Raw genomic sequence first — 27,767 nt, 5'->3', positions numbered from 1 at the left:
TATTTAAAAGATATAAAGACAGAACAAGAGGCACCTGGATGGCTTAGTTGGTTGAGCGTCCGACTCTTGATCTTGGCTCAGGTCTTGATCTCATGGTCATGAGTTCAAGCCCCACCTTGGGCTCTGCACTGGGCCTGAGGCCTACTTAAAAGAAAAAAAAAAAAGAGGGTCGCCTGGGTGGCTCAGGGATTGAGTGTCTGCCTTAGGGTGAGGTTGTGATCCTGGGACTACATTGGGCTCCCTGCATGGAACCTGCTTCTTCCTCTGCCTGTGTCTCTGCTTCTCTCTCCCTGTATCTCTCATGAATAAATAAATAAATAAATAAATAAATAAATAAATAAATAAATAAATTTTTAAAAGAAAAGAACATACTGAAGGTTGATGGAGGAGGGTGGAGGATGGACTAGATAAGTGGTGGGCATTAAGGAGGGCATTTGTGATGAGCGCTGGAGATGGTATGTAAGTGATGAGTCACTGAATTCTACTCCTGAAACCAATATTGCACTATGTTGACTAATTAGAACTTAAATACAAATTTGAAGGAAAAACAAAAAAGAGGTACATAAAATATGCATATATATATATATCACTCACATATCTATGCTTATATATACTTAGAATATCTCCAGAAGTACATACAATAAATTGATAGCAGCAGGTGCCCTGGCAGGGGGAACTAGATGCTAACAGAGAACTGGAGAATTATTTAAACTTTTTAAAAATTATGGAATTTTCCCAGCATGCAAGAAAGTACAGAAAAATAATATAACAGATGCCCATGTACCCACCACCCAGGTTTCATAGATATTAAAATTGTATCATTTTTGCAGTGAATCTTAGCGTTGCAAGTACAGCCAGCACACCACCCCCATCCTCCTTCCTGCCCCTCTTTGAGTACTAAAGTTGATGTGTGTCATTCCAAATTAATGCCTTTTCTTAAAAGTTTTTAAATTCCAGTTAACACACAGTGTAATATTAGTCTCAGGTGTACAGTATAGTGATTTCAGCATTTCCATACAGCCTTCCGGGTGTTCATCACGTGTGCTCCTTAATGCCCATCACTTCTTTCACCCATCCTCCCACCCACGTCCCCTCTGGTGACCATCTGTTTTCTATAGCTAATAGCTAAGAGCCTGTTTCTTGGTTTTCTTATCTCTTTTTTCCCCCCTTTGCTCCTTTGTTCTGTTTCTTAAATTCCACATATGAGTAAAACCATATGGTATTTGTCTTTCTCTGATTGGCTTATTTCAGTTAGCATTATACCCTCTAGCTCCATCCACATCATTGTAAAGTCAAGATTTCACTCTTTTTATGGCTGAGTAATATTCTATTCTATATAGAGAGAGAATATATGTATATATAATCTGCTTTATCCATTCATCAGTTGGTGGCCAAACTGTCTCCATAGTTTGGCTATTGTAGATAAAGCCGCTATAAACATCAAGATGCACGTATCCCTTTGAATCATTATTTTTGTATCCTTTGGGTAAATTCCTAGTAATGCAATTGCTGAATCTTGGGTGGTTCTATTTTTGAGAATGCTCCATACTGTTTTTCACAGTGGCTGCACCAGTTTGCATTCCCACCAACAGTGCAGGGAGATTTCTTTTTCTTCACATCCTCACCAACACAAGGATGTTGTTGTTTCTTGTGTTGTTGATTTTTGTCACTTTGATGGGTGTGAGGTGATATCTCATTATGGTTTTGATTTATATTTCCCTGATGATCAGTGATGTTGAGCAAAATGGATGAAAGACCTAATTGTGAGACCTGAAACCATAAAAACCCTAGAGGAGAGCACAGAAAGTGACCTCTTTGACATCAGCCAAAGCAACTTCTTTCTAGATATGTCTCCTGTGGCAAGGGAAACAAAGGCAAAAATAAACTCTTGGGACTTCATCAAAATAAAAAGCTTCTGCACAGAGAAGGAAACAACAAAACTAAAAGGCAACATATGGAATGAGAGAAAGTATTTGCAAATGATGTATCTGATAAAGGGTTAGTATCCAAAATATATAAAGAACTTACATAATTCAACACCCCAAAAAACAAATAATCCAATTTAAAAAAATGGGCAGAAAAAAAATGGGCAGAAGACATGAATAGACATTTTTCCAAAGAAGACATCCAGATGGCCAACAGACACATGAAAAGATGCAAATTTACTGTTAGTACATATATGTACTCATAAAAATATACAATGCTGTGTTGTAGTTATATTTTAAATATATATCATACTGTAACTTCCTTTAGCAACTTACTTTTTTAATCATTGTCTATTTTAGTACATGTAGATCTATTTTTTTCAAAGATTTTATTTATTTATTTATTCATGAGAGACAGAGACACAGGCAGAGGGAGAAGTAGGCTCCCTATGGGGAGCCTGATGCAGGACTCGATCCCAGGATCCCAGGATCACAACCTGAGCCAAAGGCAGACACTCAGCCACTGAGCCACCCAGGTGTCCCCTCATGTAAATCTATTTCATTGGTTTTTTACTACTGCACAGATTTCCATTGTGTGAATAAATCACAGCCTATTTATCCATTTTCCCACTAAAGATAGCAGATTTTTTTGACACTTTACCTTTTTAAAAAGCACTATTGAGTTATAATTGACATACAACACATGGCACATATTAAAGTATACAATTTGATAAGTTTTGAAATATTTACACACCCATGATGCCATCACTACAGTTGAAATAATGAGCATATCCATCACCTCTGAAAGTTCCTCCCCCTCCTTACCCTTCCACCCTGCCTGTGCCCAGACAACCACTGACCTGTTTCTGTCACAAAAGATTAATTTACATTTTCTCGAATTGTCTATAATGGAACCACAATATGCACTCTTATCTTTTTTATTTTTTTTTTTTTTGGTCTGGCTTTTTTCACTCAGCATGATTTTGAGATTTGCCCATGTTGTCAGCATATCAACAGTTCATTCTTTTCATTCTCGAATAGCAAGACAAAATATGTAAAATGCTCAGAATGAGTCCTAGCATACAATAAGGGCTTAGTAAACAAAAGCTATTATTATAATAATATCAAATCCCTCTTGAATTTAAGAATCTATAAATACCATGCAATAATTTCGAAGCCCCGACTGCCAAAACAAAGGAACACAAGCAAAACTCTTCTGCTTCAAAAGGGGGCTTTACTTCAACTATACTAAAACAAAAATGTTTTGGTAAGAAAGTCTCCAACTTTCAAATAGGCAGTGACTCAGCCCAGCAGGTCAATTCATGGGGCTTGTGGGGGATATTTTACAGTTCACTCATCTGGCTAGCCCATCAAATGCCTCATTTCTCAAAATGAGACTTTCTTTTATAGAAGGAGGCACCTGCTTGATACTCTCTGCACTGCTCCTGTCTTTCATTTTTTCCAGCTCTGGGGTCTCCACCAAGTACTTTTCTAAATGCAGATCCAATACTCTCTTAAGAACAAGTAGGGCTTTGGGCACCTGGGTGGCTCAGTGGTTGAGCATCTGCCTTTGGCTCAGGTCAGTGATCCTGGGGTCCTGGGATTGAGTCCCACATCAGGCTCCCCACAGGGAGCCTGCTTCTCCCTCTGCCTGTGTCTCTACCCCCCTCCTCTCTCTCATGAATAAATAAATAAAATCTTTAAAAAAAAAAACAAATGGGTTGTGTTCCAAAGCATTCATATGGCTCACCAGTGTAGATAGCATGTGCTTTATGTAATGTTTATACTGTGCCAAATCTTGGGCTAAGGGTCTTACCCCTTTGGTTCATTTTACCCTCCCCATCCAATGAGACAGTGTCAGTAATGCCTTCATCTGCACTCAGCACAAAATCTGACAGTAATGACATGAACATTTTTTTTCCATGCAACAAGAAGTCTTAAGGTAGGCAGTTGCTAATACTAAATCAATGGCTCAATGGTATCAATGCTATAATATCTATTCTCTTAGCTGCTTCCTCACGGTGGCAGGATGACCACTGCTCTAGCCATCACATCTGCATTCCAAATGGAAAAAAATAAAAAGATGAAGGGGAGAGGTAGTGCCCAGGTCAGGAAATGACAGCTCTCCAGGATCCCCCAATGGCTTATGTGTGTGTCTTGCTATTTGAAACCTGGCCACCCCAGTTGGAAAGTGACTAAAAAGAAAGAACTTGCAAATGGTGTCCAACACAGATCTGATAGTCTCCATTTTTGCGAGATGAGAAAAATGAGGCTTACCGATGTTCAGTGACTTCCCTGAAAGTCACACAATGAGTTAATAGCCAAGCTATCTTATTTCATCGAGCTACAGCCGCCTTCTGCTTTGATAAGAAGACTGTAAGTCCCGCTTCTGGTTTTCCATAATAGAATGCCAACTTTGCTTCCATTCATCTGATATCTAGAGCACATGGATATCTTTCCCTTTGATAGTAAATAAAATAGGCCCTTCAGGTATTCATCGAGATGTCAGATTTCTATTGACTTCTCTCCAAAAGCTGCCCAGAGCACGGATTTAGAACACCGACACCTCACGTTGAGGAAGGCAGGGACCCACGCACATCCCATTCCCCCAGCTCCTGAAACCCCCACAAACCCACTGCATTGCTTTCGTTTCCTTTCCTGAGCTTCAATTTAACGATCCACCTTCAGGCTTTGTTGAGGGTCAGGATGATAAGAAATCATTTTAAGTAACTTTTAGATCTCCTGTGAAACCCATTTGAAGACCATGCCCATTCTGTACCCTGGTATTTCTTTTGTGAGTATCCATAATACATGCCCTTTAGAATTTCGTGCCTGGAAAAATTTTTTCATACCAACCGAGAGGTGGATTTGTTCCAGTAATCCAGAATGACATGGTTGCTGTAATTAAACACAGATTTAGCTCTGAGATTTCAGGTAGGGAATTCATAAAGAGCAGCATGCAATACATTTTTATTTGGTTACTATAATGGTGTCATCCTAGATGATGAGTCCAAATATTTTTCTTTTCCTGTATTGTTTTGGAATCTGTGTTTAGTCTCATAATTGGTGTGTTTCATATCCCTCCAAATACTTGAAGCCTATTCTCATTCTTTTAGAAAATACAAGTAATTTTTAAAACTAAAGGAATTTTCAGGGACCTATAGACAGGATGGTCTAGAAAGGGAAAAAGGAGAAGCTAAGAAATGGACTGAGTCATCAATGGGCTCATATTTGCAGCATCAAAAGAGGAGGTTCAAGATGATGTGCCTCACAATTTGGAATTCTCTTACCATCCACCTGTGATTTAAATTATTAGTTTAACAAATATTTGAGTGCTTAATTACACTAATTAGATAGGAGCTCAGGCATCTGAATCTTTGTGTAATACAGATCTCCATAAACTATTCATTAAAAGTTTAAGGTTGGACAGGACCAGAATAGATCTGATTAGACTGTCAACCTCAGAGGAGCATCATCACACTTACATCATTACAGATAGGCAGCTCTTGTCCACCTGCCTCACTGTCTTTCAAAAAGGAGATGACACAAAATGAAATCATGAAAAATTCGTCACCTCATGGGCAGAGCACTCTGCTCAGGATGAGTGAGAGTAGTTTCAGAGTATTAAAAAAATGGAATACTGCATACATTTCAGACAATGGAGAAACCATCCCATAAATTTTGGTACCTCCAAATTATGGAACACAATGCAGCAATTAAAATCATATTTTAGGAGGATATGTTATTATATAATGATATTTACAAAACTTGGATTGAATCATTCTTCAACCTTTTGGTTAAGATCAAGTGTACAATACTTGGATTGAAAACATATATATATGAGCATAATATGCAATATAACTCTGATTTTGTAAAGGGAAAATTGAACAGAGTGAATAGACTATGTTGAAATGCACCAAAATATTGAAACTAATAGCTTCTGTGAGGTGATTGAATCCCAGATAATTTTCATTTTCATCATTATGATTTTCTGTGTTTATTAATCTTTAGATAATGAATATGTGTTCTTTTTACAATCATACAGAGGACATTCTATTTGGAAAGAATAAATGCAAAGCCCTTCCAATATAATGGAAAAGTCTTAACACATGAGAAACTAGATAATGTGGACGGGAAATATTTCCAAGAAAAGGAACATCACTACAAAGTCAGACATGATTAATTACTAATGATCTCTGTCAAAAGTGTGGTCAGGCAGTGAGTTCTCCAAACTGGGCATTTTTCAAGGGCAGAAGCCGTGTTGTGAAAATGTTCAAGTGGTTCGCAGTACCAGCTACCCCAGGTGGCCCAGGTTAGAGTCCTGGCTTGACCATTCAGTAGCTGTAACACCCCGAATAGAGCCCTGGATTTTCTCTAAGCCTCAGTTTTCTCATTTGTTAAAAGATTTTTAATACATGGCAGGGCTGCTCAGTGATACATGCATATCACCAACTCCGTAGAGTACCAGGTCTTTAGTGATGCACCACAAGTGAATGGACACCCTGCTCTGAGTTCAAAGACCTGATGAATCTATAGGCTGGGAATGGCCAGGGTAGCCTTAGACAGGGACTGTGGTGTGAAGGCATCCAAAGGCTCTCTCCCTGAGAGAAGCACTAGAATCAGGATCTACAGACCTGGATCCTAATTCCCACAAGGCTGGCAACCTTCCTCAGTGTCAGTGTCTGTTTTCTTAGTTACAAAATCATGATAATATATCTCTCTTTGCCATTCATGGGTTTTGTTATAAAGTTCATTCATTTGTTAATAAGTATCTTTCAGACACCCTACTGTGTGCTAGGTAATGTTCTAGTACATTTCTCTGCGGTTCCAGAAGAAGATCCCTGTCCTCGTGGAATTTATAGTGTGGAGGGGGTAACATAATACATAAGATGAATACATAGCACTTTAAGTGAAATTTTAAAATGAAGCAGGCACAGGGAGTGGAGGTTAATTTTAGCCCTTGTGTAGGGCAGGGCTCATTGAGAAATGGCATTTGAGCAAATAAATGCCTGATGGAAGTGAGAGAATAAGCTGTGCTGGCCTTTGGGAGAAAGGATTGTAGGCAGAGGCATCAGCCAGAGCGAAGGCCCCGTGGCAGCAAGTGTATGAGAGCAGGACTGCTTGAGCAGAGAATGGACAGGGGTGCATCGGAGAGAAAAACAGAGACGCAAGATTTGGGGACATGAGCAGACTGGCTCTTGCCCCAGGTGAGATAGAATGCCCCAGGTGAGTTTTAAGCAGGAGACTGAGGTATGAGCTGATTTACATCTTACTATTGTACTCCTGTCTGCTGTTTTGAGACTATTATAGAGTAAAGGGATCCAGGGCGAAAGCAAGGAGGTCATTTGGGAGGATGTTGTACCTAGCAGGTGGGAGCCAACGGGCAAAGGGTGGTCACGGTGGGGACAGTGAAACAAGAACAGATGGGAACCCACTTTGAAACTGAAATTGCTCTTTGAGTGTATGATGATGCTGAAATATTGCAGAAGGAGTGATATGAATTAAAGCAGAGGGCCACTAGTGCAGGACATGGCCACAGGCTGAGGGCCAGGCCAGTCCATACGGAGAAGTTCAGTAAGTTGGAGCCGATGGGGGTGCCTGGGTGGCTCAGTCAGTTAAACGTCCAGCTCTTTTTTTTTTATAATGTTTTATTTATTTATTCATGAGAGACAGAGAGAGGCGAGAGACACGCAGAGACACAGGCAGAGGGAGAAGCAGGCCCCATGCAGAGAGCCCAACATGGGACTTGATCCCGGGTCTCCAGGATCAGGCCCTGGGCTGAAGACAGCACTAAACTGCTGAGCCACCGAGGCTGCCCAGCATCCAGCTCTTGCTCTTGGCTCAGGTCGTGATCTCAGAGTCCTGAGATCGAGTCCTACATCAGGCTCTACACTCACCAGGGAGTCTGCTTGAGATTCTCTTTCTCCCTCTCTTTCCACCTCTCCCCCAACTCGTGCTTGTGCTCACTCACTTCCTCTAAATAGTAAATAACTAAATATGTTTTTTTAAAAGATGGAGCGGGTGAACTCTGGGCCAGGAATGGGCTTGACTCTCAGACCTTGTTTACAACAATGCAGGACCCAGAAGTGCAGGGGGAAAATCATGATCCTTTACACTTCTCATGTGTTGAGTGCCTTCACCAGCATGTTTGCTAAAACTGAAATCCACTTCTGTTTCTCCAGTTCTGTCTGTTAACGATCACTGAACCCCCATTTCATCCAAGATGTAACTTGGGGCAGAGCTTGGCCACCTATAGGGATAAAAATTTGGATGTCTTTCCTGAAAGGGTCTTCCCTCCCTGGAGGACTCCACATGATCCTTTTGGGATGATCCACCACATTCCAAGCCCACTTCTTGCTAACTGACATGCTTTTCTCCTCAATAATCCTTTAGAAGCATAAAGAGCTTAATCAACCCAAATTATAGGGGTCTGCTTCATTCCAGGGGTTGATTTGAATATCACTGCTTTGGGGGAGGGGGAAAAGAAAACAAGTCTCCCTAAGAAGAGAATTTCCTCCTAGAAGGACTGTTCTCAAAAACATGTCCTTGGCAGCCCATTAATTATATTTCATTTTGACAGATCTCATATATAGTTGTTATATCTTTAGGGGGGAAAAGGTGTTGGGTGATTAATTGGTTGATAGTGTATGTTAATTGATGCTAATTAAATTTAAATCTAATTCATATTTGAAACACTTAATTTAACTCAGGACCAGAAAATTAGAATATTCAAGCTTCTTGAAGGGACTTGTCTTCCTATCTGTCACCTCCAAATGTCTATTGACACTTTCTCCTTGTTTACAAACTTGTTTTTCAAAAGAAGGAATCAGATGGTTCTTAGAGCTTCCAGCTGTAATAAGAAGTGTCGGTTCTTTTTTTTTTTTTTTTTAAAGATTTATTTATTTATTTATTCATGATAGAGAGAGAGAGAGCACAGGAGGAGGGAGAAGCAGGCTCCATGCTGGGAGTCCGACATGGGACTCGATCCCGGGACTCCAGGATCGCGTCCTGGGCCAAAGCCAGGCACTAAACCACTGAGCCACCCAGGGATCCCCGAAGTGTCAGTTCTTGCAAGCTATATTTAATTGCTTTATTGGGGGAAAAAAAAGTACATATATCTCCACTCCATCACTCAAGGTTGTCCTAAACAAGTCCTGTCAGGCTGGACAGCGGTGCTGTTTGAAGAAAAAATTCTAGAAGACAGTCTGTAGCTAAGTCTCCAGAAAGGCACCGAGATGTTCTGCTAGGAGCCTGATAACCCAAAGGCAGTGGAGGAGCCCTTTGCAATGCTGGAAAGCTTCTGGGAAATTCTCTGGGGTGGCTATTCCCATTCCCTGTCAGGGAGGTGAATTCTCCGGGAACTCTGCTGACAAACTGTCCAGTAGCCCCCAGGTCTTATCCCCCAGGCATGGAAAGGGCCTCCACCCACCCTGCTATGGGAGCCACAGCTTCTGTGCCCCCATGTTGTCTTAGCTAGAGAAGCCGGCTCTAGCCAGGACATGTGTGTGTGTAGATTTCCCTGAGACTAGAGTACCAGGTAGAGACTGAAGGTTTCCTCTGTTTCTACTCTATAAGCAAACCTGGGGACCACAGCAAGTAAGGTAAGTGGAGTGTGGGCTCTGTAACATATATGCTCTGGACCTGTGTCCTGGCTTCACCTTAGAAAAGTACCTTGTACTTTTGGGCATCAAGTGTCCTCATCTGTAAAATGGGATGATACTACTAATCTTGTGCTGACATTGCAAGGATTAAATGAGATCATAGGCATTTGTAAATGAGATCGTACCTGACACAGGGCACACAGCCAGGTGTTGAACGCCTGGGTGATGCAGTCGCCCTTACTACTAGCTGATTCCAGGTGATTCCCAGCTTCACCTCTGTTCCCATAGAATGGTCTGGATCTGGTAGTGACTGCTGCTGTCTGCAGGCAAGTGCATGCTGTGTCATTGTCAACCTGCCCTTGACACCTGTTCTTTCTCAGTGCTGACATCTGAGGTTGGGACCTCCCTCCCTCAATAACTGACTCATCTCTTCAGCTGTCCTGGAAAAGCCTCTAGAGAAGAAGGCTGGAAGAAATTATGGCCCCCCAGGCAACAAGAAGCTTATCTATTTCATTGATGACATGAACATGCCCGAGGTGGATGCCTATGGGACCGTGCAGCCCCATACCATCATCAGGCAGCATTTGGACTATGGCCACTGGTAAGAACACCCATACAAAAGGACTGGGGCCCATGGGGCGGTGGGGGGAGGCCTAAGGCAGTGCCGAAGGCTGTTCCCCTGGATGCACAGACCACAGCTGAGTGCTGGTGCTAAATGAGAATCCCCATGGCAAACCTCGTTCCTCACGAAATTCTGTTTCTGGGGTGTTCTTTCAGACAGGGGTCTTAATGCCCACATAGGAAGTGTGGTCGAGGAAGATCCTGAGCACTTCCCGCCCCCCAAAAAAATGCCTACTTTCTTTTTCAACATTCATCTCAAAAGTTGCATTCTCTAAACCCCCAAAGCAGAGCTAACCACTCCTGTCCCCCCCTCCCCCCACCGTGGTCCTATAGCTCTGAACATGTACGCAGGTGCTAACAGCTCACACCCTGTGTAGTGCACATGTGCCTACATGCCTTCACAGCCTTTGTCTCTTTCAGAACAACTCACAGGGTGTGAGTTGGGGTGTCTCACGCTCTTCATTTCCCCCCTACCCCTTAGTCCATCCTTACGGCTTCTTTATCTTATGCTACTTCCGTAGATGTTGGATCCCTCAGGACTTTGGCCCAGGCTCTTGTCCTTTTTCATTCTCTACCAATGGATCTAGATTTTTTTTTTTTAACTACCCAAACAAGTGAATGATAGGACACATCCGTCCTCACTTTGACAAGGCACTCACCTGCCTGGGCCCTCACCCACCTCTCACCATGGTTTCTGACTGTTCCAGGTATGATCGGAATAAGCTGTCCCTGAAGGAGATCAGGAATGTGCAGTATGTCTCCTGTATGAATCCCACTGCAGGCAGCTTCACCATCAACCCACGGCTTCAGGTATGGGAGGAACCATGGTACCCAAATCTTAAATAAATTTTACCTCGCCAAAGCTGATATCACTCAATGATAAGTAATAACTGTCCCTTCCCCCATCCAGCCTCTTAAAGTGGCAAATCATACAGGATGCTGATTTGCATTTCTAGAGAGACAAAGACCCTCCTAGACCTGTGAAGGTTTTTGAGCTGGAAGGGGCCATGGAGCCCACCTGATTTAGCCCATTCTTCAGAGTAGAAAACCTTCAGTGAGATGAAATGACTCTCCTGCGGTCATATGGATCTTAAGTATCAAATACTGGTTGGGACTCAGATGCTCTGAGTTCCAGCTCCGTTCTCTTCCTACTACCTATTGGCATCTTCAACAGAAGGCCCAAAGCCCATCACTCCCCCAGTCATTTAGGTTCAACCTTTGTTTTGGTTCAGTGTGAGGAGTGTGACCAGAATATAGAACCCCAAGCCCTTATAAGAATTATTTGCTGTTTTACCCAAATGCCCAAAAGTTGATTCTGACTCTAACTCACATGCCTGTTCCCTTGCGCAGCGCCACTTCAGTATACTTGCCCTCTCCTTCCCGGGACCAGATGCCCTGGCATCCATCTACGGCACCATCCTGACTCAGCATCTAATGCTTGGGCGCTTCCCAGTGTCCCTGCAGAAATCTAGCCCCCAGCTCATCAGCCTGGCCCTGACCTTCCACCAGAAAATCGCCACCACGTTCCTACCCACAGCGATCAAATTCCACTACGTTTTCAACCTCAGAGACTTTGCCAACATTTTCCAGGTGAGTCCATCTGCTCCAAGATGCCCCAGAAGGCTTAGTGATGATCCAGTCCCTTCCATTCTTAATAAAACAATAGTCAACACCAAACCCTCAGGCAAAGGCACAGTTCACATGGATCTGTGAGCATCATAAACAGGTAAACAGGATGCCATGGGATCCGAGAGGAAGGACATTGGCCAGGTAGAGTTCTGTTTGCCATTGACATCATTTCCCAGGGCGTGTTTCTAAGTTGGTTCGTTTGAGTCGGAGAAGGCTCAACATCTTGAACAAAATGTTATATAATGACTCCAGCGTGCATAAGAAGGAACGCCAAGAGAAAACTACTTTGCAGGCCCTGGCTTTATATCCATTGTTCTTGGGATCAAAAAGAATGTCCTCTGAATCTTGCAGGATAGATCCACTTCCAGAAAAAAGCCATGTCGTAATACTCTTAAGATACTATCTGCCAGCCCCTGGGAAGCCTCTGTTTTAAAATTCCAGGTTCCTTTCCAGGTCACAGCCATTCAAGATGCTTCCAGCTGCTCTTCTGAATAGTGATGGTCTGTCTGCCAGTTGCTTTCCATTGCTTGACCCTTTGCTGTCAAAACATCCTGATGGCAATGCAGCAAAGTCCGACTCCCTCTTCCTGTTGGTCAGGTACACCATCCTCACAGGGTGGAGTCCACAGCTTTCCCATCCTGGACAAGAATCTGCTGAAACTGCTTTTCAGAGAGACTCCTCCCCAAGATAGCCCTGAACTATAGCGATAGAGGAGGCATGCCTCTTACATCAAGCAGAGGCTGCACCTGTAGGGAAATGACAGTCACAGTGATTGGGGGGTGAGGCATGACCTTCCATAGGGAGTATTTGGAATTAATTTCCCAGGGCACTAAATGTGCAGGTAGGATTCTGGGGAAGCTCAGATTAGCAAAGGTCCAGACCCGGAGGGCATAGAGTCTGCATGGTCCAGCCAGGACTTTGGGTTGTAAAATGCAGAAATCTCCTAAACATGAGTTCAGAGATCTAGCAACTGTGCTCCAGAATGGCCGATCCTAAAGGTAGAGACACTAAGCCCCACATGAGGGCAGGTCTTTGAGAACACCCCTAAACTGGCTCAGGAAAGCCCTCCCAGTCATGGACCTCATAAACATTAACTGCTCAAAATGAGGGGACACAGGACCCCCCAGGGATTCTATATATTTTCCTGAGAGCATACAGCTAGCAGGTGAAGAATGGGAACAAGAATCTGGGTCTTTGGGTTCATGGCCAGGCCCTCTATCTTCCACACCATTCTGTCCCTCTCATCTGCACTTCTGAGGAGGAGAACAAGTATAAGATAGTTAAGGTAGCAAAAAGACTCCCTGCAAGCCTGTGAAGCCTGCAGATTGTAGCCGTGAGGCCAGGACGATAACAAAGCTTGTGCATGCCCACTCTCATTTCTCATATGTTAAATATTAATTGAGAAAGACCTTTTTATCACACACCCCCTCCCTTAAATCTCACTGCAGCTTGGTGAGGTGGGGGTGTCACCCTCTACATTTCCCAAATGCAGAAAAGGGAGTTAACATCATTGGATCAAATCTACATTGCTCATAGGGCAGAAGCTGAAGTGGGGAGGGCATTAAGTCTCTTTTACCAGAAGCACGCAGCTCCTACCTGGACAGACACCTTGTCACCTGCACCCTCTGAGATGTATACTCATGTCAACACTTTGGGATGCACATTATTATCCAAATTTAAGGTAGGCTCAGGGAAGTCACCAGCTGGATGACAGCATGAATGGTCATGAAGACGGAAAGGTATAGACAATGTCTATACCAATCAATAGCAAGCATCCAGCTCAGTGGGAATGGAGAGTCCGGTGGAGGGGGTCGCTGAGAGGGGAGACTGGAAAGATTATTTGAGGCCACAGTGGGCCCTCACAAAGTCTGACACTGGTCTGTAATGATAGCTAGCATTTACTGAGCGCAGTCCTAGACCTTGCACGTCTAGTAGCTAATAATCCTCGGAATAATTGTGCAGGGTCAAAAACCAATGATTTCCAACTTGGAAATGACAACATTATGCCATAGACACACTGAGTACCTTGAATATGATCACATAAGTGATAAACAGCAGCACTGACATCCAAAGCGAGAATGTTCCACTCTACGCTGCAGGGAATTGAGCGGCAAAGGCTCTCTGAGGAAGGACGGCTCTATTCCAGCCTTGTTTTTGTTTTTAATTTTTTTCATTAAAGTGTAGTTGACATGCCATATTATTTTATTAGTTTCAAGTGTAGAACACAGTGATTCAGCTTTTATATACATTACAAAATGCTCACCGTGATATTCCAACCTTGTTTCAGTGGCGACCCTGCAATGTCAAGGGAGAGCCAGGAAGGGAGGTATTGGCATGGAGGGAGGTCTCTTGTTCACCCTGAGCACCATGTGCCATCCAGGCCTCGCTGCAGCCTGCCAGCTGTCAGCCACCTGCCACAACGGTGGGAAAGTGCATCCCCCACTGGAGCCCCTGCCTCCCTGCAACCACACGGCCCACCGCCCTTCTCCAGAGGGAGTTTCAGGCTTACAGCTTGACCATGGCCTCCGCTGCCTGCCTCCCTGCCTACTTGTCTGAAGTCCTGATGGAAGCACTGAGGGGGGTAGTTGAATGCCTGCTGGAAGACAGGCATTGCCTAGAGAACAAGCTGCTTTCCTTTACCCGGCTTGACTCGAGGCTCAGTAATTCAGACCTTCTCCATACATCCCTCACTGTCCTGATCAGGACACAATCTGATAGAGCTCCGAGTAGCAGAATTTATTAACCGCTCCCATCTCCATGCAACTCGTAACCAAGGTGATGCAGAGTTTTTGCTTGACGTGCTCACATCGACTCAGTCCTTAACTGAGCATTTGGCTTTCCCCAGGTTACAAACTCCAAGTCATAGCACACCTCACGGTGTCAGGGTTCCAAGAAGTCAGGGTTCCTGGATGGTACTTCTTCCTACCCACTGCATCTCGTACATGCCTGACACCTAGGAGAGTGAGAACAAGGGAGGCTGAGATATGGGTGTGGATCGGGCCACAGGGACCTAATGGAATTTCTTTTTGAAAAATAAACTTTTATCGAGTGTAACATACATATAGGAAAGTACACAAGTCATAAGCTCACAGCTTGGTTAATTATCACAAAGTCATCCCACCTACTTAGCCACGAGAAATAAAATAAGATCTTCAGATCAAGAAATAGAACATTCCCATATCCCTAAAGCTCTCTCTCTCTTCTTTCCCCCTTTCATCTGTGTTTTTTCTTTTTTCTTTTTTTCTCCCCTCCAAGAGGTAAATACTACCTGGATTTCTAACACCCTAAGTTCTTTGGGCCTATTTTTGGATGTTATCAGAATGGAATTCCATGACAAATATTATTTTGTAACTTCGTTCAATATGATGTTTATACTTACATATACAATCATGTTAAATTGGTTAAATAAATACTGGTGATAATAATTTCTTTCTTTCCAATCCTTTAATCTTATAATTTCTTTTTCTTGCCTTATTGTGCCGGCTATGACTGCCAATGCAAGGTTGAAGAGAAGTCATGAGAGTGGCCTTTTGCTGGGTTCCTAATTTTAGGGGGAAGAGCTTTTAATAGTTGACCATTAAGAGTGATGCTTACTTTTTGTGGATGCTCTTTGCCAGATTAATAAAATTTCTACCAGTTTATAGTCTCCTAAGAATTTTAACTCTGAATGTATGCTGAAACTTAACAAACGATTTTTCTGTAGCTCTTAAAATAATTATATAATTTTTTTCTCATTGTTTCTGGAAATGTGATAAATTACAGTATTTTTGAATCTTAGATCACCCTTGCATTCCTATGATCAACCTAACTTAATTGCTGCATGTTGAGCCTTTTATATTTTGCTAGATTCCATTTGCTATTTTTTAATATACTTTTTGCACCTCAGTTAATAAGATTGTCCTATAATTTTCCTTTCCTCATAGAATGCTTTGGAAAGTGGTCTTTCTTTTCCTACTCTCTGGAAGACTTTGTAAAACATTCTTTTTTTTTTTTTATGATAGTCACAGAGAGAGAGAGAGAGAGAGGCAGAGACATAGGCAGAGGGAGAAGCAGGCTCCATGTACCGGGAGCCCGACGTGGGATTCGATCCCGGGTCTCCAGGATCGTGCTCTGGGCCAAAGGCAGGCACCAAACTGCTGTGCCACCCAGGAATCCCTTTGTAAAACATTCTTAAATGTCAGAAGAATTTACTGCTGAAACCATCTGGAGTTTTTTTGTGGAAGAGCTTAAGTTATGAGTTTAATTTCTTTTGTACACATTAGACAATTCAGATTTTCTATTTCTCCATGTCATTTGTGATGTTATTGATGTTCTTAATTTTTAATTTATTGGCATACAATCATTTATAACATCCTGTGATTATCTTTTAGATGCTTGTGTGTCTGACATTATGTCCTCTTATTGGATATTATTTGTGCCATTTCTGATTTTTTCTTTTTCTCTTTTTATCAGCCTTACTATGGAATTATCAATTGTGCTAATCTTTTCAAAGACACTGAAAAGTATATCAATATTATAAGATTTTTTAGCTTTATTTGCTGTCTCTATTTGATATCCGCTTTTATATTATTAATAATCATTCTCTTCTTTATAATCTCTCTACACTTTTAGGGTTGTGGTTCTCCTTTTTCTAACTTCTTGACATGGCTACTTGTGTCATCAATCATCAGCCTTTCAGCTCTTCTAAAATATTCATTTTAAGGCTATGACTTTATCACTAACTGTGCCCTACACTCTACTATGCAAACTTTTATATGTTGTATTTTTATTATCATTCACTCCACAATATTCCTTAATTCCCCCTATGATTTCTCCTTTAACCCATGGGATATTTGGAAGTATATTGCTCTATTTTTTTAAATTGAGAGATTTTCTAGTTCTCTTTCTCTTGTTGATGCTCAGCTTAATTCCACTGTTGTCAGAAAATATACTCAATTACTTTATTCCTTTGAAATTTGTTGAGATCCATGTTATGTCCCAAGATCTGACCAATGTGCACTTCTTAAATAGGGCATTCTTCAAATGCTGAGTGTAGTTGAATCAACATGTCAATTAAGTCAAGCTTGTAAATCATGCCATTGAAATATTTTACATCATTACTGATTTTTTTTTTTGACTACTTGTTCTGTCAGTTTCTAAGAAAGAATATGCTGAAACCTCCCACTGCATTTGTGGACATGTCCATTCTTCCTTTTGTTTATGTCATATTTGCTTTATGTATTTTGAAACTATGTTATTAGGGGCACACACATTTTGAATTAGTATATCTTCCTAATGGACTGACCTTTTTCTTATTAAATATACTTGTTTATTTCTACACTTGATCTTAGCCAAAAGGCCGAGAAATGATTATACTTTTTTATTTCTAAAACTGGCTCTTGCTTCAAAGTCAGTTTTGTGGAGCTATGTGGCTATTCCACATTATTTTAGTCAGTATCTTCATGCTCTATTTTTTCCAATTCCTTCATGCTATAGTGTTTTCCAATTTCTTATTTCAGCCTCTTCTTTCTTATGTTTAAGGTATATCTCCTATAAGCAACATATAGTTGGATTTTTAAAATCTTGCCTAATAATCATAGTCTTTTAATTAAAATATTTAGTTCATTTATATTTGATGTTATTTTATATAATATATTTAGGATTAAATCTACTTCATACTATTTGTTTTCAGTATGTTCTACCATACTCTATGTTTCCTTTCCTCTCATGTTTTGTATTGCATCAAACTAGTCATTTTTTATTCTTTTATTTTCTCCCTCTTTTAGCATACATCTTAGCATTCATCTAATGGTTACCAAATGCATCATTTTATCCCTTTTTCTTTTATAAATTAGTACATTCTCAATTGCCATATATTGCAGGGGTCTTAGAATAATTTTATTCTATTGTTACTTTTAAAATTCAATGTATATTGAAACTTAAGCTATAAATACAATGCACTATTATATATATAATTATATGTGTATTAAATTATAATACACTAATATTTCTGTCTTAGTCAATATTTATGTTTTAAAGATTTTATTTATTTGAGACAGAGAGAGCACTAAAGAGAGCAAGTGCAAGCTGGCAGCAGAGGCAAAGGGGGAAGCAGGCTCCCCGCTGAGCAGAGAGCCCGATGCAGGACCTGATCCCAGGATCCTGGGATCATGACCTGAGCTGAAGGCAAATGCTTAACTGACTAAGCCATCCAGGTGCCCAAATCAATATTTACTTAGGTTTGCTCACATATTACTCTTCTCATTGTTCTTATTCCTGTTGCATTTCTGATTCTTCCATTTGGAATCATTTTCATTCTGCCTGAAGAACTCCTTTAGTGTAGCTTCTATCTACCAGAAAATAATCTCTCAGTTTTTGTTTAACTGAAAGTATATTTGTTTCTTATTTTTTTAAAGAATTTTGGGAAGAGGGTTTAGCAGCAAGGTTGCTAGTCTAGGTCGGCAGCTATTTCTTTCAGTATTTTGAAGGTGTCCTTTTATTGTCCTCTGGTTTCCATTGTTTCTGTTGAGAAATTCTCAAGTCTTACTGTTCCTTTGATGCAGTACACACATTTTTTCTTTTACTTCTTTACTTTTAAGATTTGGTTTGTCTTTGATTTTCAGAAATTTCACTATTATGCCCAAGATGTGCTATTTTTGTATTTATCCTGCTTAGTGTTTATAACACTTTTGAATCTGGGTGGATATCTTTTCAGTTGCCTTTTTCCCCCCAGTTTTAGAGAAGTCCCAGCCAATATCTTTCCAAATATTCCTTCTGCTTCACTCTCTTCTTCTAGTATTCTAATACATGTATATGAGAACTTTTCACTGTGTCTTATATGTCCCTTATGCTGTTTCTTTTTTTTCTATTTGTGATTCAAGCTGAATATTTTGTGCTACTCTCTCTTCCTGTAAACTAATTCTATTTTCAGCTCCGTCTATTCTGCTGTTAACCCCACTGATTAGTTCTTAATTTCAGTAACTGTAATTAGGATAATTTTTAATTTGAGAATTTCCATTTGATTAATTTTTAAGGACTCCAGTTTTCTGATGAAATTCTTTACTTGATGTCCTCTAATATCTTGGTCATTTTAATCATAGTTTTGTTAAAGTTTATGTCTGATAACTCCAATACCTAGATCTCCTGTGGGTCAGTTTTTTCTTGATTTGGTTGTATCTTCTGGTACTCCCAGTAATTTTTGTTTGCTTGCCAGACATGAGGAGTTTTTAAATGTGCAGATAATTTGAGTGTTTGGATGATGCTGTTCTCTTTCAGAGATTACATACTTCTGCCTCTGCTTCTGGTAAGCAGTTACCAGGGGTTGAGGAAATTGAAATTGGGCTCCAGTTTCTGTGAGGACAAAATAGATTTGTGATTCACTCATACTCTTGGCGTATAACCATTTGAGGGGTTCCCTTGGGGTTTTTCAAGATAGCCCCCTTTTTGATAATTGTAATTCACATTACATTTTGTCTGTTCTCTTTAAAGGGCATCCTGTTCTCCTCAGTGGAATGTGTAAAATCCACACAGGACCTAGTAAAGCTCTATCTGCATGAATCAAATCGAGTTTATCGGGATAAGATGGTGGAAGAAAAGGACTTTGATCTTTTTGATAAAATCCAGACAGAAGTGGTCAAGAAAATTTATGATGTGAGTATTACCCTGCCAATTTTTTTTTTACATTTGAAAATAATTATTATGCAGATAATCACCCAAATGATAAAATCTAGCTCATGAAATGGAGGGGTAAATTACAGATTAGATTAGGGAAAGAAAATCTATCATTATTTTGCTGAGGTGAAAAATGCTAGGGGGGCTCCCTGGGTGGCTCAGCAGTTTAGCGCCTGCCTTTGGCCTAAGGTGTGATCCTGGAGTCCTGGAATCGAGTCCCAGATCAGGCTTCCTGCATGGAGCCTGCTTCTCTCTCTGCCTGTGTCTCTGCCTCTCTCTCTCTCTCTCTCTGGGTCTCTCATGAATAAATAAATAAAATCTTAAGAAAAAAAAAAAAGAAAAATGCTAAGACAAGTAAAAGCACCAATTAATCATAAGATCTCAGGGTTAAGAAGGTCTGTGGGGATCATCTGATCCAATTCCTCATTATTTTTTTAAAGATTTATTTATTTATTTATTCATGAGAGACATAGAGGCAGAGATATAGGCAGAGGAAGAAGAAGCAGGCTCCCTGCAAGGAGCCTGATAAAGGACTTGACCCCAGGACCGCAGGATCACAACCTGAGCCAAAGCCAGAGGCTCAACCACTGAGCCACCCAGGCACCCTGCAATTCCTCAATATATACTGACTCCTTTTGGTAACATCTCTCAGATTGGTCATTCCAGTGGACACTCCAATGTCCTTGAAATTGCCCACCCTCATCTTTCCCAAGGGTTCCATTTTGGAGCTATTCGTGACTGGAAATTTGGAACAATTTTGAAATTTGGAAACTTTTGAACAATTTTAAAGGCTGGAACTTTTTTCTAATAGTGATCTAAAATTTATTTCCTTGCCCAGTAATTTTAGGTCTACATGAAAAACTTTCACATATTTTAAGACCATTTGCCTTGTCCTTCCTAGGTCTTCTTTTCTTCAGACCAAATAGCCTCTGTTTTTTTAGCCAGTTCTGATATCACTTGTTTTAAAACCCAGAGAAATTTGCTATCATTTTGATTGCTTTTCCATTAGTTCCCCAATCTGAAATCATGGTGTCTGACTTTCATTACACAACCTAACTGGGGTCTGACAAAAAGCAAGATCATCATTGCCTCTTATATATACTATAATTTTGTTACCATTTCCCAAAATTGCCCTACTAACTCGTTGCACTACAATATACTTCTTGAAAAGAAAATATCCATGATAAAATAAATTGAGAAATATTTCATATTCTACCCATCCCTTGGGAATTCACAGTGTTTTCAGCACATTAAAGCCCTAAAAATCTTGAATAACCCTAATTCATTTATCATTTCTCAAATGTATGAAACCCAAAAACTCTTTTCCCTTGATAAAACCTATTAATAATTTGCAGAACAAATATTCCATATGCCTTGGGAAGCACTGATACATTAACACAGCCTAAGATCATATTACACTTCTTTGTGTCAAAATTACCCCACAACTAGCACTGAGCTTTCCAAAAGTTGGCCAAACCTCCATGTTTTCCACACATACCACTTATCCTCTCTTGAACTTAGAAATAATTAAAACTTTTATTTAAATGCATGATGTTGTCCCAATGCTCACCTTGCTAGGTCTCACTCCATATTTTTTTCTGATACCATCCTGTGTCTACCTGTGAAGATATTTACAGTCCATCCCAACCTACATGACAGCCTTCTGGATGTATTTCTGGATGGACAGCATTTCTTTTTAAAGATTTATTTATTTCAGAGACAGAGAGAGAGGGCATGAGCAGGAGGATCAGAGAGAGAGAATCCCAAGCAGACTCAACACTGAGCATGGAGCCTGATGCAGGGCTCAATCTCACCACCATGAGATCATGACATGAGCCAAAATCCAGAGTCAGACACCCAACCGACTGCACTACCAGGCACCCCTTGGCAGCACTTTTAAGTAACATCTCAATCTGCTCTTTATTAGTATGAACACCCTGAAATTCCTCCACTTATCATTTTTCTCTGCCCCAATGTTAAGTACTCCCACATCTTAGATGCCCTATGAGCATTGTAGAATTTGCCAACTCATTCATTCATTGTTAGATCTGCAAACGAACCTTGACTATCTTCTCCCATCTATCTGAGCTGGCAATTTAGAGTAACAACACTCAGCCTTTGAAATAGAGGTTCTATGTGCATTTGTATCCTAAGAACACATTCTTTTGCTCATAGACCCAGATATAATTAATACTGACCTCATCCTTCCCCAACAATATTTGAAGTGCCAGCCATAAGTACCTTTGACTGCATTGAATCTTGATATCGGTATTAAAGAAAAGTTGCCAAGTTTTCACCAAGGAAATGATACAATCCTGTTTCCACCACTAAATCTTAAAGTTCTCTGAGAAGTGGCCCTTGTATGATGTGGTGTCGCTATTAAGAAATCTTTGATTCATTGCACGGGTTGGTTTTCTGTCTCCCTCCTGCACAGCCTGGCTCTGATCATAAAATCTGAGACACGTTGTTTTGTTCATCAAAGAGTCTTTGTAGAGCAGGCTTTTCAGAACTATCTTCAGTCATTCCTCTGCTAGCTCATTAGTGTAAATTAAATTCTATCAGGACCCATTCCCAATATATTAGCCCATTTTCAAACTAGGTAAATGGATTCCCACATCACTTCCCCACATGCTTTCTGCAGCAAGCAAGAATGGATCTCTTGCCTTGCATTAAATCTTATCCAGGTCTCCAGACATTTATGGTTAATGTGTGGCAAAACCAGAATAGTTTAATGGCTTTCCATGGCCCTGAGATCACCTTCAAACTATATAACTCTTTGATATTTAACTCTTTCTATTTCATTCTTATAAACCAGATAGCAATCCTGGTCTGTCTATAGATAGGACTGTCATCCTTACTTACCCTCCATTAGGTTTGATGAATCTTGTCCCATGGGCTTACAGAGCTAACCCTACAGTGACTAATGCCCCTGCTGATAAATAGCATGTGGATTACTCTTTCCCAGGTGTCTCTCTCAGTCAGAACTTTGGAAGAAAAAATGGCAGATGGGGACAGTTGCTCATACTGGTATAAATTCCTACTTAGGCACTAGAAAACATGCTAGTTCTTGGACTTACTTCCTCTACCACTTTTCTTCCTTTTGAAGTCTCCAGGATTGGGTCTTTTAAAAAATATTTTATTTATTTATTCATGAGAGACACAGAGACATGGGCGGAGGGATAAGCAGGCTCCCTGTGGGGAGCCCCATGTGGGACTTGATCCCAGGACTCTGGGATCATGACCTGAACCAAAGGCCAACGCTCAACCTCTGAGCCACCCAAGTGCCCCCAGGATTGGGTCTTGATAAGTAAATAGTTCCTTTCTAAAGTAAAAAAGAGATTAGCTTTTGATCTCTTTGATACTTAGAGGGTGTATTCGTAGTAAAGAGACACAGACACCCTATCTCTTAAATTAATTGAGTTGTACTAGGTTTTTATTAAACATATTAAGGTCTGCCCTGTGGCAAGAATTAACACACATGGTTCATATATTTATGAAAATATTATATGTAGGGGGCTTTAGTGTGAATGTTTTCAGATTATCAGTATCCCCATAAACAAACCAGCCATCTAAGGATGGCTCATGACATGTTTTTTTTAGAAATCAAGTTCTATGGGATGAGCCATAGAACACTGACAGACACTGGCAGCCTATAGTGTCTATCTCACAGAAAAAAGAAAAGGATGTTATGATGCTGCTGTGGATTGGGAACCAAGACCTGTTGGAATGGTTGTGGAGGAGATGAGGCCATTGGGACATGGATCCCTTCACCCAGCAGTGGTGAAAGAGCCCTTGCTTAGGGAAATCTATCCGTATGTCCCCATCTGCTCCTCTATCCAGACATGGGCTCTTACTATGCATATGGGAAAAGTACCTTCCATTTCCCATCCTCAGCCTGCAAGGAATAACAAACATCACCCATGACTTCATGGAGCTAGTAAATGAATGTTAAACATCTACTTTTTAAGAGCTTCTCAGGAAAAAGGAAGTATTAGAAGCATCACTGATATTTAATTTGCAAGAAATGTTCAGAGAGAAAAAAGCAAATGAGGGTCTTCATTCTGTATGGAATCAGAATTGATTCAGCAGGGAGGATCCTTATGTCTGTGTTCCACCCCCAGGATATTGATGAGACTGTGGAGCAGACCCAAAGCCTGAACATGTATTGCCATTTTGCCAGTGGTATTGGTGAACCAAAGTACATGCCTGTTCAGTCGTGGGGACTTTTGACCCAAACTCTGGTGGAAGCCCTAGAGAACCACAATGAAGTCAACACAGTCATGGATCTGGTTCTCTTTGAGGATGCCATGCGCCATGTGTAAGTGTGCTTCTGTTCTTGCCTTTCCTCAACTGTCTCTTCTTCCCAACATCAGATGTCTTCTTCCCAATGTCAGATGTCCCAACCTTGATAAAACCAGGAAGGCAGAGCTGCTCCTGCCATGAAAATCAAGATGGCGACTCATAGAGCAGCAGTCACAGCTTCTACCACCGGCCCTGGGGGGCAGCAGGCTGCTGAACTGAGGCAGAACTGGATTTATTTCCCTGTCATTTACCATCACTAAGCATGACCACAGTGACACCAAGGGAAATTTTGAGATCATAAAAGAGATATCAGAACAGCTCAGGACCTGCATCCCTACCTCATACGAGTCTGAGGGCCAACTTTACATTAATGAGATTGAAGATTTTTGTTTAAATGCTCACATATGTCAAAAATTAAATACCCTTTTAAGGATCATTGAGTCACTGAGAGTAGTCACCAAGCCTCTCAGATGATTTATACTCACACCGATGCTGTCCCAAAACAGCTCCTTACATTTCCCAACTGAGTCATGTCTACCACCCCTCTCTGCCTTCTAGAATCTTTCCACTCTGTCCCCTGGTTCCCATGCACTTCAGCAGCACAACCCACCTCATCTTCAATTTCTCTGAGCTTCCCCTTCATTGATGATTCTAAGTGAAACCTCCCTGACCCCTGAGTTGAGGAAAACTCTTTTTTCTTCTCCATTCGGTATACCCCAGAACCTAGAAAGAGCTAAGTACCTTCCTTCTATCCCATCTCATTTCGTTGGCCCATTTAAACCACCCCCCTCCCTTATCCTTCACAAACCCCAGTTCTTCAAAAGCCCGAGTAACTGGACTTTCATACTCACCATCTCGCCTTGTCACTGCCATCTACTGACATTGACTGCTTCCCCAACATTTACCAACTCTCCTGAGTGCTTGGACCAGCTTCCCTCCTCAACTATATCTTTCTTCATGGTGGGCATCTTTGTATCACCTGGTCCTTCTGCTCCCTGGCCTCATTAGCTCCAGGGGTCATTTCCTCTATTCCCTCTCAGGCACACACTCGCATGTTCCTACCCTAGAATTTCTGTCATCAGTGATGAACCCATCTCCACAAGCCTACTCTCTGACATGTACCTCCTACCCTTCCACTCATCTGCTCTGTTTTTTTAATTCCAGATATTCTTTCTTTATCTGGTTTTATTGAGATAGAATTGGCATCTAACATTGTATTAGTTTAAGGTGGACAACATCATGATCTGACATAGGTGTAAAATACAAAATGGTTACCACAGTAAGATTAACAGTCATTCACAGGTTACGGGGTTTGTTTGTTTTCCATTGGGATGAGAATTTTAAGATATGTTCTTGTAGCAACTTTCAAATATATGATATGGTATTGTTAACTATAGTCATTGTGTTCTACATTACATCCCCAGAACTTATTTATCTTATATCTCGTATTTTGTACCTTTTGACCACCTTTATGTAATTCTTCAGCCCCATTCCCCCACCTCTGGCAACTAAAAATATGATCTCTGTTTCTATGTGTGTGTTTGTTGTGTTTCTTTTTTCTTTTTCTTTTCTTTTTTTTTTTTTTTTTTTTGGATTCCACATATAAGTAAGATCCATATAGTATTCGTCTTTCTCTGTCTGACTTTCTCCATCTATGACTATCTCACTTCAAGGTCCTTCCATATTTTCCCAAATAAAAATACTCCAGTTACTCTTAAACTTCATCAAGACTTCATTTCATGGAGCCAACCACTTTCTCAGACTCCTTCACCCTTCTACCTACCATGGTTTTGCTATCCTCAACCACCATAAACTTCGTCATCCTGGTACAAGCTCCGCTAACTTTCCTGGCCTTATGTTCATGTGACTTAACCCCATTCTAGTTAATCCCAACTGTCTTATTCCACACCTGGTCCCAACCCTCTGAAGATTGTTGCAGAAAAACCACCACCATTTGGGCTTGGTGTGCTTCAGATTTTCAGCCACGTATATCACATGGGCCCTTGACTTGGCTGGAAACCCACCTCCACTACCGTGGGCAGTTTGCTCTCTTACCCTGCCTGTGGTGATTGCATCCCACATTTTTCTTCTTTTATCAAGCTTCTAGTTCCCATCTCTCTTTTTCCCGTTAATGAGCACATCTCTTACTTCACTGAGGTCGTGAAAGCAGCCAGAAGAGAATTCTCTTTCCCTGCCATCAAATCTAACAGCCCATCTGCATCCCACCTGCATGCCACCCACAAGTTGTATCTTCTCTACTATTTCAGTACATGAACCTTCCCTGTTCCTACCTAAGGCCAATCCCTCCATGTACATCCTGGATCTGATCTCTTAGCATCTTCTTAGTGACTTGACTCCTTCCTGAAGTTAAATTATTCATTCTCCCTCCTGCCTCCCTCCTCCTTTCTTTCCCCTCTTGTCCCATCATCATTACTTGAGTAATTTCTATCATATGTATCTACCTACAAACCTGCCATATTATTATTATCAAAGGTAATAAACAATTCCTTCACTCTCACATCATCTTCATCTCCTACACCATTTCTTTTTTGCTTCTGTTCACAGCAAACTCATCAAAATTGTTGTCTATACTTGTCATGCTTTCTCACTTCTCATTCTCTTATTGATCTATTTCTTACCAATTGAACAAAGAAGCTTTTTTTTCCAGTCACCACAGAGCCCCTTCTTGCTAAAGTCAGTTGTCACGCTGGGTCCTCACCTTATATAACTTGACTGCTCTGCTGCATTTGTCATGATTAATCACTCTGTTTACATACATCCCCCCATTCATCCACCCACCCACCAATCCACCCATCCATCCATCCATCCATCCATCCATCCATCCATCCAACCAACAAATATCTATGGATTAGGCATACTATGAGTGCAGGGACCTTTGTTTTATTCACTGCTAGATCCCTAATACCTAGGACAGTGTCTGGAACATAGCAGGTACTTAACAAAAATTCTTAGCATGTCATTTAGGGTAAATGACGTAGAGGAAAAACAGAGAAGGAAGGGTGGAAGGGTGCTGGTTGAGAGTGGGGAGGGTGTTGATTGCAATTCTAAATAGGGCAGTCAGGAAGACCTCTCCGGAAGGGCAGCATTCGATGTGGCATGCAGGCTACCCTGAACACAGAACTCACTATGGGCCTGGTGTGTAGACCTTTGCACACATCACTTCATTTAGCCTTTACAAAAACCCTGAAGAAAGTAGAGTCTGCTCTTATCCCTATATTACAAATGAGGAGGCTATAACCCAGAGATATGGAAGAAGTTGCCTAGCACCACACACCCCAGAAATAGACAAGCCAAAGCTTATACTTGCACACTGTGGCTCCAGTGGGTTCGCCCTCAGCCATCACACTGTGGTGCTTCCTTGTCTGCATTTCCATCTTTCCCGATCCAGTGTGAGCTCCTTGTGTGCAGACTCGGTCTTGCCCACCGCTGAATCCCCAAAACAGTGTCTGGTGCATACTAGGTGGCCAGGACCAGCATCTGGGGACATCTGTTCATGAACCTCAGAAAATTTCAGTGAGCACTTTCCTTCCTTTTAAACAGCTATCAGACCCTGTGTCATAGTCTTGGAATTGAGACAAATCTCTGTCCTTTCAGGATAAATTAAATTTGGGAGAAGAGCAAGTGATTTGGTCAATGCATTTTCCAACATGGGTGATCAGACTAATACTGTTTGTAGGAAAAAATAAGGCTGTAAAGACTGGCTTGTCTCCCAAGGCTCCTTAACAGGCCCTGAAGATGGTTTTCAGAGAGAAGCCTGAGCTGCATTAGCAATGGAAAAATAAGGGGAGGCAGTTCTCAAGATTAAAGTATATTTGGGCATATAATTTCATGTACGCTTGTTTAAAAACATCAGTTCCCCATGACATTGTCTTTGCATTGCCTTCCTCTCCCCTCCCCATCTATCCCCTTCTGCCCCCTTCTGTCCTTTCTCTTCCCCTCCCCCCCACTCCTGTCCCCTGGGGCCTCTTGACCCTCTGCTACCTCTACCAGACACATAGAGCAGAAACACCCCCCTTAT

At 41.2% G+C, this 27,767-nt stretch overlaps 1 protein-coding gene across 1 annotated transcript in view; it reads left to right on the top strand.

Annotated features, from left to right (window-relative positions):
- DNAH9 (dynein axonemal heavy chain 9) overlaps positions 1-27,767 on the top strand; it is a 336,893-nt gene that overhangs the window by 162,322 nt on the left and 146,804 nt on the right. Inside the window, exons 39-43 of the mRNA XM_072821109.1 lie at positions 9,962-10,127; positions 10,855-10,957; positions 11,498-11,737; positions 19,244-19,405; positions 23,548-23,744. Coding sequence (XP_072677210.1) covers positions 9,962-10,127; positions 10,855-10,957; positions 11,498-11,737; positions 19,244-19,405; positions 23,548-23,744 — 868 coding nt within the window. The remainder of the gene's footprint in view (positions 1-9,961; positions 10,128-10,854; positions 10,958-11,497; positions 11,738-19,243; positions 19,406-23,547; positions 23,745-27,767) is intronic.

This window comes from Canis lupus, chromosome 3 (genome assembly GCF_048164855.1).
Source record: "Canis lupus baileyi chromosome 3, mCanLup2.hap1, whole genome shotgun sequence".
NCBI lineage: Eukaryota > Metazoa > Chordata > Mammalia > Carnivora > Canidae > Canis > Canis lupus.
Note: the sequence above shows the minus strand (reverse complement) of the source record. Positions and strands in the feature narration are given on the sequence as shown.